The 14,080-nt window shown below is 44.7% G+C and overlaps 1 protein-coding gene across 10 annotated transcripts in view; it reads right to left on the bottom strand.

Moving 5' to 3' along the window:
- The window catches only part of PDE8B (phosphodiesterase 8B), a gene marked incomplete at its 5' end in the record, with an annotated part of 253,193 nt that extends 245,807 nt beyond the window's left edge, over positions 1-7,386 (bottom strand). For all 10 annotated transcript variants that reach the window (XM_082651425.1, XM_082651433.1, XM_082651428.1 and 7 more), the window contains one exon: positions 7,048-7,386. In XM_082651425.1, the coding sequence (XP_082507551.1) occupies positions 7,048-7,386 (339 nt within the window). The remainder of the gene's footprint in view (positions 1-7,047) is intronic.
- Between the last annotated feature and the right edge of the window lie 6,694 nt (positions 7,387-14,080).

Below are 14,080 nucleotides of genomic sequence, written 5' to 3'. Positions count from 1 at the left end.
CCAGTACCAGCTACACTTGGGCCTTCAGGCCTGTGTAAAAGGCAAGAAAGCTCAGTGGTTAAGAACTTGGGACTTGGATTCAGACAACCTTGTATTCAAATTTCAGCCCCCACCTTGAGCAATGTATTGTACCTCTGCAGCCTTGTTTTCCTCCTCTGTAAAATGGGAATGATAATTTGTGGCTCACGTATATAAAGTACTCCACAAATAGCAAGACTTTAATAGCTAATGTTACTACATCTACTCTACACAACTTGTTGCAAAATGTACAAACCACACATGAAAACTGGAATCTCCTTGGAAGTATGAGACAACCACGACAAGTTTTCTGTCAGTGATGGATTATCTGAAAGCAAAATCATCTCTTGATTTTCATTAAACCAATCACAAGCTTCTAAACTATTTTTCTGTGACCTGTCCCTGAGAAAGCAGAAAGGAGAAGCTGAAAAAAGTTGATGGTAAAGAATAAAGCATCAAAATCCCGAATAAAGCCTGGCTTTTATCTGCCAGTGGGAGAAGAGAGAAAATGGGGGGAAAGCTATTAGCAACCAAATCTAAACTAATCTATATTGCAACTTATTAAAAAGTGGTGTTTTCAAAAAAAAAAAGTGGTGTTTTCCATTAAAACATAAGTATCCAGACTTCCACTGTAAGATAATGGTGACACCTATTTTTTTTTAATTTTTAATTTAATTTTTACTTTAGATTGGTATATAGTTGATTTACAATGTTGTGTGAGTTCCAGGTGTACAGCAAAGTGATTCAGCTATACATATACATATATCCATTATTTTTCAGATTCTTTTCCCACATAGGTTATTAAAGAATATTGAGTAGAGTTCCGGTCCTTGCTGATTATCTATTTTATACATAGTAAGGTAACATCTATTTTTAAAAATGAACTCCTGAACACATTTGAATATTTTTAAATGTTTTAAATATACATATTCTTGAGTGAAAATATCAGCTTATAAACACATAGTAAAACTCATTTATTAATGTTTTGAGGCTGTGGAGAGAAGGTGTAGAGAGCAAGAAAGTAAAAACTGAGCAAAAATAGAATAAATTGGCTAAGCTAGGTTCCTACTTAAGGAACTTCTCACCTAGAAAGAGTGCTATCACCCCCAACCCCTATCTCTGGGCTCTGAGATCATGGGGAGAGGGGTCAGTGGACAAAGAACAGAGGAAATGATAGAAACATGTCTGTTACACACTGAATGTTTGTGTCCTCCAAAATTCCTATGCTGCAGCCCTAAACCCTGACAATATTTGGAGGCAGGACTTTTGGAAGGTAATTAGGTTTAGATGAGGTCATGAGGGTGGGGTCCCCATGATGGGATTAGTGTCCTTCTAAGAGGAAGAAGAGAGAACAGAGCTTGCTTGCTTTCTGCCATGTGAGGACACAACAAGGAGATAGCTATCTGGAAGCCAGGAAGAACGCTCTCACAAAGCGCCTTAATCTCGGACTTCCCAGCCTCCAGAACAGGGAGAAGGAAATGTCTGGAGTTTAAGTTGCCCTGTTTATGGTATTTTGTTATAGCACCCCAAGCTGACAAAGAAAATGTCTAAGCAGAGTCAGGGTGGAGAGTGAACTGAAAAGAGGAGGAGATGTTTTCAGCAATATCTTGGAGGTCTCCACACAAAACAAGTAGGCATTCTTTAACATCATTAGTCATCAGACAGGAAATATAAACAATAAATTAAGTGGCTATTTTAAAAATGCCATTATTTTAGAAAATGATCAAAATTACTCATCTCAATTTGAGCTTCCCAGGGTATCTCTAATGATGTTGACCATCTTTTAACACTGGTTACAGAGGGCCTTCTGGGGGATGGTCAGGATATTCTCTCCTGTTCTGTAAAACCTCGATCAATGGGCTCCCTTGCCCTCTGGTTTCCAAGTGTGTTTGGACAAAGATGGTACCTCCTGTAAAGGAGAACAGTAGCATGGAGGTATTTACTCCCTTGGCTCCCCCTGCCAGGCCATAGGCCTCCAGTCACTGCATTCTTCCTTAAGACCGCAGCTTAGGGGGGCTTCCCTGTCCTATAGGCTTGGTTTCTCAGGTTCCCATAACCATTCCCTCCTGTGGCTTCTTTTAGGTGGTAACAGCACCCTCTTTTTCTAGTCTTAGGGTGCTTCATCATCATTTGCTGATTTCTTTTCATCTTGCCAACACATCTGAATCAATCCCTTCATTAGATTACTTTTCTTAAACTTTTGTGGATATGCAATCTGTTTCCTGTCCAGATGCCATCTTATCGGGTGTCAGGAAGGCCTGGTTGGTTGGTCTTGCCTCACCTAGGTGCAGGGTTTACTTACAGCCCTTTGATTGGTCATCAGCATCTCCCTTTTTTTTCCCCAACCAGAAGTCTCAACCCAGTTCAACAGCTGTCATCTTTCTGAGCCCCTGAATTCTCGATTTTACTTGCCCACTTGGCCCCTAAGTACTCACGTGCTCCTCTCCAACCCTGCTGGTTTCCCAGACCCTGGACTCTGTCTTCACACCTGGTGCTACAGGGCTCACTCCCTCCCTCCTATTCTGATTCCTGGCCTTCGCCCATCATAATCTGGTACCACAGGAGCTGTCTGGCCCTCACCAGCATGTCCTGTCCTGCTGCAGCCCAAGTCCTGCCTTGTGTCCACCAGGGTGGGACTCAGTAGAAAAGCATCACCTCTGAAAAGTAGCAGCTTGCTGTGTTACTTTCTGATTTGAGAACTGATTTACCGAAGTCCAAAGGAAGAATTACCTGATAGTTCTTAAAAATTATTGTGACTACTGAAGAAAGCAGTGAAAATTAGGAAAATTTGCTCAATGACTATAGTTCATGTGTTGGAAGAAAGGGAGGGCACTAAATTGTGATGAAATGAGCTATGGCAGAAAATAAACTAGGGCTTTACTAAAATTAAAACAAATAAACATGGTGAAAACGACTAGCAAGAACTCCAAGAGCTGAGAACTGAATAAGCCTGTGGCGTCACATCAGCCCCTGTTTTAAGCTCCTCCCTTGGCTTGCAATTTCCCAGCATGCAGGACACAGCTCCAGCAGGGTAGAGGCATGTGAGGGATTGTGATGACAAAGGAAGACATCGGGACCTGCAAATCCCAACAGATCCTGAGGAGAATTTTAACCTCAAGAAACAAGAGTGGGCTACGTGGTCCAGCCCTCTCTCCACTTACAGACTTTCCAGCCAACCTTCCAGGCAGACTTCATGGATAGAGATGACAGGTGGCACATTACAAAAGTAAACTAAGATGATAGCAGGGCTGTGACTAGTAGTCCAAATACATGCAATGTGGTACCATATACTCTGCTGGAGGTGGCCACACCTAATTCATCTGGCCCACAGACAGTCAATTTAATTAATTTAAAAGCAGTGATTCTCAAACTGTGGTCCCCAGATCAGCAAAACTAGCGTCTCCTAGAAGCCCGTTAGAAATCCAAATTCTCAGGCCCCACCCAAGACCTACTAAATTAGAAACTCTGGGAGTGGGACCCACCAATCTGTACTTTAACAAGCCTTCCAGGTAATTCTGTTGTACACTAAAGCTTGAGGATATTGATTTAGAGAACAAAAATGATTTTTTTTCCCAAAATACCTCTGCCCCTCCCCAAAATAAAATCTCATTCATTATTTACCATAAGGTCAGAAAATTATCTATTTATTTTCCCTTTATATATAGTCAACTTGAGATTATCCTCACTGATTCAGAAAACCATGGAAAGAATACTACAGAAGTAATGAATCACTGGCTTAGGCACACCCTTTTGCAATAGATTGACCATCCTCATTAGGCTTTGCTTACCAAACTTCGTGGATATTCCCTGAACCCCTAGTACAACAGAGTCTGGTACAAATACTGACTGCGTGAATAAATGAGCACAATGAATGGAGGAGATGGGGAACTGGTGAGGCTGCCTACCAGCACAAAATCACTTGCAAACTGAGAACGTCCTGCGTCTGATCCACAAAATAGTTAAACTACACAGAGATGGCTGCAAGTTGACTGAACTGTCAACAAAGACTCTTTTCTACAACTGGCTGCCTAGTCCCGGATGCCTCTCCAGCCACAACAGCTGGGATGAGAAAAGAAGACTTGTAAGAATCCCCAGATTTTCCCGGGGAGAGGTTCAACCATCTCCTCTGAGGATTTCTGAACAAGAATTACAAAACTGGCACAATATCAGGAGTGAGCATTCTGCAGGATTCTCCTGTTGGAGTTACTATTTTTAAAAAGGCAAACAAGAGGAAGACAAATTGCTAGGAACCTGCATTTTTTACAGCAACTGGAAGACAAATCTAACTTCTTACCAGAAATGGAAATCCACATGATATCACTGTACTGCACATGAATTATTAATGTTTATCTTTTTTTTTGTAAATTAGGTATTCAGGAAGGTTCCTGTGGACATCATGTTTGACATCATAATGCTTCATCATTCTAAAAGCCTAATGAGATGAATTCTTGCAAGAAAACAGAGAGAGAAACCAAGTACACATTTCTGCACTCTGGGGAACACCAGAGACAAAGGAGATAATGAAGATATGGTTTATAATTGATGTACAAAGAGAAAGTTTTAAAAAATCTATTACAACCCCATCACCACTGTAAACAGGACCAAATGGCAAAGACTTTACTTTTCCACCTGAGCATTTTGGAAAAGGGAGGGTGTGGGGGGGGGCGGGGCATGACTAGCAACTATCTCAAACTCTTAAGGTAGAACAATTCTTCTAAAAAGAAATGAAAGTAATGTCTTTATAAAATTACCTTATCCACAAAAGAACATGGAACATGTGAAAACCGAAAAAGATACTATAACACTGAGTCACACGTCCTAAAAGGATACTATTAAATATATTAAAATAATTCTGTGATAATAATTCTGTGTGGTTTGTATAAATAAGAATTCTGGTCTCAAATCTATAGTTTCTGAGCTCTACACATGCAAATTAGTGTTGAATAAACTGAACCAGCAGTTTTAGTCCAACATTTCCAGCAGTGGGTTGGAATGAAATAAGCTCTTATTTGGAAATCTGGTTGATAAAGCAAAGTACGTTAAATTCGTACCCAGGTCAAGCCTTTTAACACTTCAGCCAAGTAGCAATGATATTTATACAACTTCATACTAGCTGCTAATAATTGGGACTTATTTTCCCTCCAGTTTTTATTTCATTTGGTCTCTAAGTAGCCTCTTGAGAGAAGTACTAAAACATAGAGAATGAGTTCATTCATTATTCTTTCTTTCACTGAACAAACATGGAGTAGCTAGAGGTGCCAGGTACTAAATTGGGATTCTTGCTACTCTGAAAAGCAAAAATACACAATTTCTCTTAAGCAAACCAAAAAGAGTATCACAGAGTTCATAAGTTGTCACCATTCTGAACTACTGCTTCATGTTTGCAAATTTCCTTTTCAACAAGAAGGCAAAGGATAGTCTTTATTGATAAAATTCCAATTTAATTATTTCACCAAATATAACATTTTAATCCCCTGAAATTACTCCTAGTGGTAACTTTATGTGAACTGGTGGGGGTGGGAGGGAGGGGAAACTTAACAAAAGAAAGTGTTCAGCACATACCTTTATAACAAATGTTCAATTAGTAGGTTGTACTGTCATGAATCCAGGTCTCTAGTTCTTGGTTATTCTATCAATACACAGTTAACATTCAAAAGCTAGAAGAGAAAGCTTACACCTGGTACATAGTAGGTGCTCAATAAATGGTATTTGTATTATAATGAGTACATTATCATATTATATTACATGATTATTACCAGAGAAACTCTACAACTATAAGTAAACATCAGTTAAGCTTCATGTTACAAAATCAGATGCTGTTAAAGTAAGCTCACTAAAAGAAACTTTTGCTCTTCCAGACTGAGGTAAGCACATGTCATCCTTCTCTTAACCCCTCCACTGAGAGCTGACTTTATCCAATGAAGACTAGGAGCCTCCTCACACTAGCCGCCTCCAGTTGCTGAATAACTTTTCAAGTATTAACTATACAATCGTGCCTTTACCAAATAATCAATGGAACGATTCCTGGTAATTTACTGACCATGTAAAAACTGTGATTCTACCTCACATTAACAGTCATAGAGACATACTTCTTTTCCTCTGTACTGTGGGATGTGCCATTGTCCTGTTTGCTATATAAGGATAAAAGGCCCAGTGGCCATATTTACACAATGAAAAACCTCTTGGATTTAATAGTATTTTGAGAATACACAGGAAGGCACTATTAAAATAATCATTTTTCTTCTGGCATTAAGAAATAAGTAGTGACTGCTTTAATCACTTAATTTTTTCTAGTTCCTCAAAATTCCACTCTCCTGAAAGATGAGATGTATGTGCAGAATGAATCATCTTAAGACAGCTACACTGCACGGAAACCACTTCCCCTCACTGTAGCTCAGTCGACCCTCCTCACTCACGACCCGATTCTCTCAATTATGTCCAAGACGCAGCCAACCCAAAGAAGTGATAAACAACAGGTTCCGCTCAGGTCCTCTTCCTTCATCCCTCCGGAAAACAGAAACACCCTCATTCATTCACAAATCCCACACTCGGTCCCTGTGGCTGAGACTTCATGCAACCTGGCTGGTGTCTCCAGGTAAAAACCTGAACACGAGGGCACTATAGTACCGTTGCACCGAGTCTGCACCATTCACCTACGAGCCACGCAAATCCAACCCGGAGCTCAAATTTCATTCAATGGGACTCGCCACCGAACGCTCTCAATGATGCCCACCCCTCCTCCTGAGTTGACCCAGCCCAGCCTTCTCCACCTCAGTGAGAAACGGGCCAGCCCACCTGCTTCCCTTCTCCACCCGGTGCCCCAGAACCAGCGCCCTGGACCCCTCCAGGGGTCTTTAATGCTCATATTTCCTGGGCCCTCATCACCCCCATAAATGAAAAGTAAACTCCTCCTTAGTGACAACCTCCCCAAACCAACCACGTCACGGCCACTCAACTCCGCCGGAGCCCCCTACCCGCCGGACGGGGCAGGCGGCCCCCTTCCAGCCCGGGCCGGAGCCCGGCGTTTACCTTGACGCTGGTGTAGCTGGTCTGGGTCTCGGCCTCCGCGCTGCTGCAGCAGTGGCGACTCCGGCCCCTGCAGGTGGTCGCCGCGGGGGCCGTGGAGCCCGCGCTGCTGCCGCTGCCCAGCTCACCGCGGGCCCTGCGGCCGCGGGCGGCACCGGGGGGCCAGGACGCGCGGCTCGGGGGGATGGCGTCGGCGGCGTCGGTCTGGACGAAGAGGCCGTGCAGTGGGGCCGCGGGGCCCTGCGACACGCTGGTGGTCTGGCGGGGCGAGTTGGACTCGTCCGAGTCCCGGCAGTAGATCACGCCGCTCTGCGAGACGTGGATGCTGGGGGCGCAGCCCATCCCTCGGCCGGGGTCCCTCGAGCGCCCGCCCGCTCCCCCGGCCGCCGGGCCCCAGCGCCGCGGCGGCCACCTGCAGTGAGGGGGCGGGCGCCTTGGCGGCGGCGCCCGGACCGCTCGCCCCCCGGCCTGTCTGGCCGCCGCTCCGTCGGGCTCGCCGCGGCACCCCTCGCCGAGCCTCCTGGGGCTGCGCGCGTCACCCCAACTTTCCCTTCTGGGCCATCTTCCTCCCCGAGCGGGAGAGCGCGCACACACAGCGCCCTGCGCGCACGGGTGGCCGCCACCCTCCCCGCCGCGGCGCCCCAAACGAGCTCGCTGCGCCTCCGCCCTCCCCTCCGCCCTCGGCCCGCGCCGCCGCCCAGCTCGACCTCGCCGGGCTCCCGCGGCCCCTGGGCCAGAGCACCGCCCGCCCGCCCGCCTGAACCTCTTTCCCTACTTTCGGTCCGCGCGCGCGTCTCCCTCCCTCCTTCCCTCCCGCCCGCCTTCCTCTGCGGCGCCCTCACTCCGCAGCCGCCGCCACTCGGGCCCCGCTGCGCCCCTCGGCCCCGCCCGCCGCTCCCCGTGCTCTCCAGGGCTGAGCAGAGAGTGCCCGCCGCCCGGCTCGGCCCCCGGGGCCCCAGGGCGCGGCAGCGTGCACCACGCCTCGGCGCCCTCCCCTCCTCCGCTGTCCAGAGGCCTCATGCCTCCTGCACCCGTCCCGGGGCCGCCCCCCGGTTCCCCAGCCCCTCTTCCCCTCACGGCACACACCCCGGGCCGGCCCCGAAGGGCGGTGTAGCCTGGGGAGCCCCGCAACAAGCTTCTGGCCTTTCACGAACACGTTGCAACATCCCAGTAAAACACCACGATGCTCTGTAGGGACCCTCCAGACCATGCCCACCCATCTGACTTGCTCGCCTCCCAGTACACTCAGAGCATTAAGGAGAGAATTCATGCCTCCATAGTCCCCCGCTTCCCCACGCACTCTGAAGGCTGAGCTGGATGGCTGGCGACCCAGTCTTCAAACGAAGTCCATTCCATGTCTACTCATCATCTGGAGGTCAAGCCAAGGGACGAGAGGCCCTGCAGAGGACCAAGCACTTGAACACACAAATTCTAAGATCCAAAGAAAGAACAGAAAGAAGCTGTTCGCGTGGTTCTTGGATTTCTCCTCCAGAGTTTTCACCTCTTCCTTGGGTGTCACTAAATTTTCACCCTGGCTTCTACTCCATCCAGCCTCCCGTTGTCCACTGATCTGCCTGACACCCCAGGCTGGGCTGTCAAAACTGCCTCCCCTCACTCCCCTGAGTGAGGCTACACAGCTTCACACGAGGGGAGCAAGAATACCTTCAGAAGAAGGCTGCTTATCATCGTCTCCGCTGTGCAATCTGGGTTAGCGCTTCGAGGCACCACTGCTCATTTATTCATTGGTTTTTTGAGTGGATCCTGCCTGCTGCCACAGCATCGCATGGACAGTCCAAGGAAGGACTCAACAGTAGAGTTGCTTATAAGGTTAAAGGCAAGAACACAGAGTCCTGATGCAAAGCACAAAGAAGTATCCCATTTAAAATAATTTTTTTGGTTCCTCCCTCCCTTTCTCTCCCCCTAACATCAAATTTGGGAATGACTGGATCAAGACTTTATCTTACAGCTTCTAACCTTCATAGAGAAGCAAATCTCAAATTCAGATATACAGAGGAGAAAGAACTAACCTAACTAACCTAAGCTAACTAACCTAAGCTAACCTAAGTCTTCTACTTCTGTTTCTCGTCTCAGTTTAACCCTAGAACTTTCCAACTTTTGGTCTCTTTAAAAATATATATATTTGATGACATGAAAAAGTGTATCTCTAGTTAATGTAGAGAAAGTCTATATTTTCTAATGGACAGGCAAATTGCTCATAAAATTTCTGTGCAGGTTGGGTTTCCCAAGAAGCAGATCCTGAAATGGTGTTTAGCAGGCATAAGGTTTATGAGTAAATACTCTAGGACCCTAATCAACATCTGGAAGGAAAGGAGGGAGGGAGGGAAGTAGGAGGGGGCAGTGGAGATTGAGCAGGGAGAAACTGAGCTAGACTACAGCCTCACTAAAAGCCTCAGGCAACCCTGCAGGGAAAATTCTGAAACGGGATGATGCATCAGAGCTGTCCTGAATTGGGTCTAGGATAGGCCTTTATACTCTTACATGGATCAGCAGTTACTTGCAGGCCACCACAGTAGCCTTGGGCCAGGTGGCTCTCTCCAGCTGAGGCGATTCCCTTATGAGACTGACAGCTGTGCAGAGGGCGATCTGCTGGCAGCACTCCTCCAGCTGAAGGAATAAGTCCTTCTTTCCTGGCATCGTGGCGTCCACCACAGTTCCCTTCCATGCTCCCTTGTCCCTATCCATGCCTGTAAGAATACCACATTAAATGGTCAAGACTGAGATATAGGGACAGTCGTCCATTTGAAATAGGCCTAAGGCTGATGGCTGACATCTGCTCTACTTCCAAGGGACCATTCAGAATCTGGGCAAACATCATTAGAGTTAAATTACAAAAGCACTAGTCTCCCTGATGCAATGTTAGGTCAGGAGTTACTGGTTCCTAAAGTTTCTCTATGATTCTCTCATATACTCCCATTTCAGTCATTATCCTTCACAGAGCTACCAGTCAATGTCAGCCTTTTTTGACATCTAGAGCCATGCTAATTCTCAGGCCATATGTCTACTTCTTCAGAGTTTTCTCTAGGAATGTGGTTACTATGATGAAAGCTCCCAGAGAAGAGAAAAGGGCCAGTCACTCACTGAGGCTTTGAAGGCAAGAAGATTATGATAAAACAGAAATTACAACCAATCTTCTGGTGGAGAACATTAGGAGCTGAGTCATGAAGGGACAAGTCACCCAGAAGCAAATTTAGGAAAAAAAAAAAAAAATTAGAAGCAAAATTAAAAAAAAAAAAAGATTAAGACTTGAGAGAAGTAAATAACCCCTAGGTGGCTATTGAACAGGACTGAGCTCTTTAGTATGTTAACTGACCATTACTTATTGGGTTGGGACCGGAGCCTTTCACTGAATATGAGTTTTTGCAGGAGCAGAAGAGGGAATGGGGGAAATGCACTAGCTATAAATTCTTCCTCCCATTCCCAGAGCAGCCAATAGCTTCAGTATCTTTCTCAGACCTAGCTTCCACTGCCAATTCTGGCTTAGTGAAAGGAAAAAAATAATGTATCCCTATAATCTCCACCAAGTGTTCTCAGTGGGAATGTGTAACCTGCCCCCATCGCTGGCACAAATCTGGTCACTGAAACATGCAGAAGCGTGCAAGTGGAGGAAAAATGGTTTAACTGAAATCGTTCCCTAGCTAAGCTCTGAGGCCTGAGTTCTTGCTCCTGTAAGTGATTTCTGGACCAATTCCCATGTCACAATTTCAGTGCATTCCACAATAACCGCGAAGTCTACAAGTTCAGACACTGCAGATAAAATTTAGGCTCAAGTTACAGAATAAGGCCAGAAAAACCAACATTATAAAAAAATTTGAGTTAAGAAAATTTAGCTACAGCCAATGTCCAAGAAAGAAATCAAACAGCAAAGTAAATCAGAAATTTCTTCTAAACCTCAGAAATGTCCAGGGTCAGCTGAACGGCTTGTATGTTTTATACTGATGTCAAACAAGAGCTGATTTCAGAATTATGACCCAGAATCACTGCAAAACCCTGAACAATTAAGGTCCCTTCCCATTCTAAATTGGTATAACCCTTCCAGAATTCCTCTAAAGAAGAATAAAATGTGACTAATACATTTTGAGTGATTCTTAACCATAAAGGTTAAAACAATTGCAGCTTTCAGATTAATCTTTAGGTAATCAAACATTTAATCAACCAATCAATCTTACAGAACTCTGAATTCAAACTTTATTCCTAATGGTGGAGCTTACTGGAAGTCTAACCACCTGATAAGTGAAACGATACAGTTTATTAGGTAGCCTGGCACAGTGGAAGGTTCACTGAACTCTGTGAGAAGGGCGAACTTGAACCTTGTGCTGCTTCTTGTAGCTGTGTAACCTCCAGCAAGTCACTTAACCTCTGGGCCTCAATTTCCTACATCATCTTCAACGTCTCTAAATCACCAACATTTGGGGATGCTGTGAATTTTTTCCTTTCTTTTATTAAATTATTTTAAATTTAGAACAGTGGAATTTTTGACCTGAAAGAGTAGTCCTCAACCTAACTGCTCATCAGAATCACCCTGAGGAATTGGCCAGAAACACAGCAGCTTCCTGATCCCACCCCAGAGACTTGGAGGCCGGCGTCAAGGGCAGGTCCAAAGAAGGTGAGTCCAGTGCAGCCTCTCCACAGCCTCCTTTGGGGGACTAGAATAGAAGCTGAAGTCCTTACAAGAGCCTACAAAATCCTACCTGACGTGGCCCCTGCCCGGCCTTTCTCAGCTCTCTCCCCTCTCACCAGCACTCTCTCTTCTCCAGCCACATTGACCTCTTTGCTCTTTCCCCAAGACACCTAACAATATTAGCCAGGAACCCTTCCCTCTGCCAATTACGCTGTCAAAAAGGACAGGGCTACCTTCCTCACTCAGATGCTGCCTTCTGAGCATCTGAGTAACTCTTATTTATCCCTCCACTGTCCCCCCACCACTCCTGATTTCCACCCCCAGCTCTGTTTTTCTTATTCCATAGCACTTATCACTTTACAATTTATTATATAATTAGCTCATTTATTATTATGTTCATTTTCTATCTTCCCCCACTAGAGAGTAGCCTTCACTACGGCAGGGATTTTTTGGTTTCCTATTCACTGATGGACCAAATTCCTAGTGCCTGGCATACAGTACATGCTGAAATATTTGTTGAATGAATGAATGATTTTTTCTCATTGCTTCCTTTTCTGTCTTTCTCTTCTCTTAACTGTTATACCTCAAAATGGAAGGGGTTTGGGTTTTTTCTTTATTGAGTAGAGGGTTATGTTCTATGTTTTTGGTTTTTAAAACCGTGAATGCCTTGACCTGATAATCCTCTTTTTGGCAATATACATCAGAAAAAGTCAAAAGAATAAAACAATAACTTATACAAAGATGTTGCAACACTATTTACAATAATGAAAATGGAGATAATCTAAACCAAACACTTAGGGAATAGCTCAACAAATTACACTAGCAGTCAGAATACCGCTATTTAAATGTGTATGGATTAAATATTTATATATAGTATATGTAGATTGATTACAACTATGGGAAATGCATGTCTATCTGTTGAGGTTCATAAGTGAATGTAAAGTGATATAGAAAAGAAGTTGAAGAACGACAAATTTCTTTTTGTGAAAAACTATTTTACTGGGACTTCCCTGGTGGCGCAGTGGTTAAGAATCTGCCTGCCAATGCAGGGGACACGGGTTCAAGGCCTGGTGTGGGGAGATCCCACATGTCGCGGAGCAACTAAGCCCGTGCACCACAGCTACTGAACCTGCGCTCTAGAGCCCGCGAACCACAAGTACTGAGCCCACATGCCACAACTACTGAAGCCTGCGCACCTAGAGCCCGTGCTCCGCAAGAAGAGAAGCCACCGCAGTGAGAAGCCCATGCACCACAACAAAGACTAGCCCCCGCTCGCCGCAACTAGAGAAAGCCCGCGCACGGCAACAAAGACCCAACACAGCCAAAAATAAATAAATAAATAAATGAATAAATTGATTAATTAATTAATTTAAAAAAACTATTTCACCAAATACACCAATAATGTACATGAATGAGCATCATGTTTCTTAATTCTCTCCTCAAAAATATTTTAGCTAAGTATTTTTTAAAATATTTATTATTTATTTATTTATTTGGCTGCACCAGATCATAGTTGCGGCACACAGGATCTTCGTTGCTGTGTGTGGGACAATTAGTTACGTCATGTGGGCTCTTAGTTGTGGCATGCATGCAGGATCTAGTTCCCTGATCAGGGATGGAACCCGGGCCCCCTGCATTGAGAGCATGGAGTCAACCACTGGACCACCAGGGAACTCCCTAGCTAACTATATTTTCTTTTATGGACTCCCACTGATTTTTTTTCTTTCAGACAGAAGGTAGAAGATGGAAAAAATTAAAGAAGGAAAAGGATCAGACATAAATGGAGACAGAAATAATTTCTCTGTCTTTTACAAATTTCTCTGTAATTTACAAAGGAAATACAAAACCAGAGGCACAGAGACACAAAGGTACAGAGGCTAAAAGAAAGTGAGAGTCAAAAAAAGACATGGGAACCATTTTCATGGTGAAATATTCCTACCAAGTGGATTTACAGCTCTTTTAAGGAAGTAAAAATAAGTTGTAAGTTGTATGTTTAACTGTAAATGTATCATTTTTTGGACGTTTTACCACAGACCAAGTGAAATTTAGGAGAAGGTTTGGCCCACAGGATAGTTTTCCCAAGCCAGTTGTAGAATATGCAAAAAGAGATGCAGGAAGGTGATTCAGCCAACATCTGACTTTTTTAGGTTAACGTCACCAAACATGGAATCCACTGAACACTGGGCCCTGAATCCATGTACTCAAAAGTGATCTGACCATTAACAAGAACACCACGGCGGGGGGCCTGGGGGGGCGCAGCGGCAGGCTGCATCAGCCCTGGAGAGGGGCCTCCAGAGTCTTCTTGTTACTCATCTTCAGAATTCTCCTGAACTCACATAGTTAGGCTATGAAAAATGAAATATTCATTTCCAAAAATCTTGTGAATACATTTCACAA

This window comes from Grampus griseus (assembly GCF_964374135.1).
Source record: "Grampus griseus genome assembly, chromosome: 3".
NCBI classification, from domain to species: domain Eukaryota; kingdom Metazoa; phylum Chordata; class Mammalia; order Artiodactyla; family Delphinidae; genus Grampus; species Grampus griseus.
This window is presented reverse-complemented; position numbering and strand designations above follow the sequence as displayed.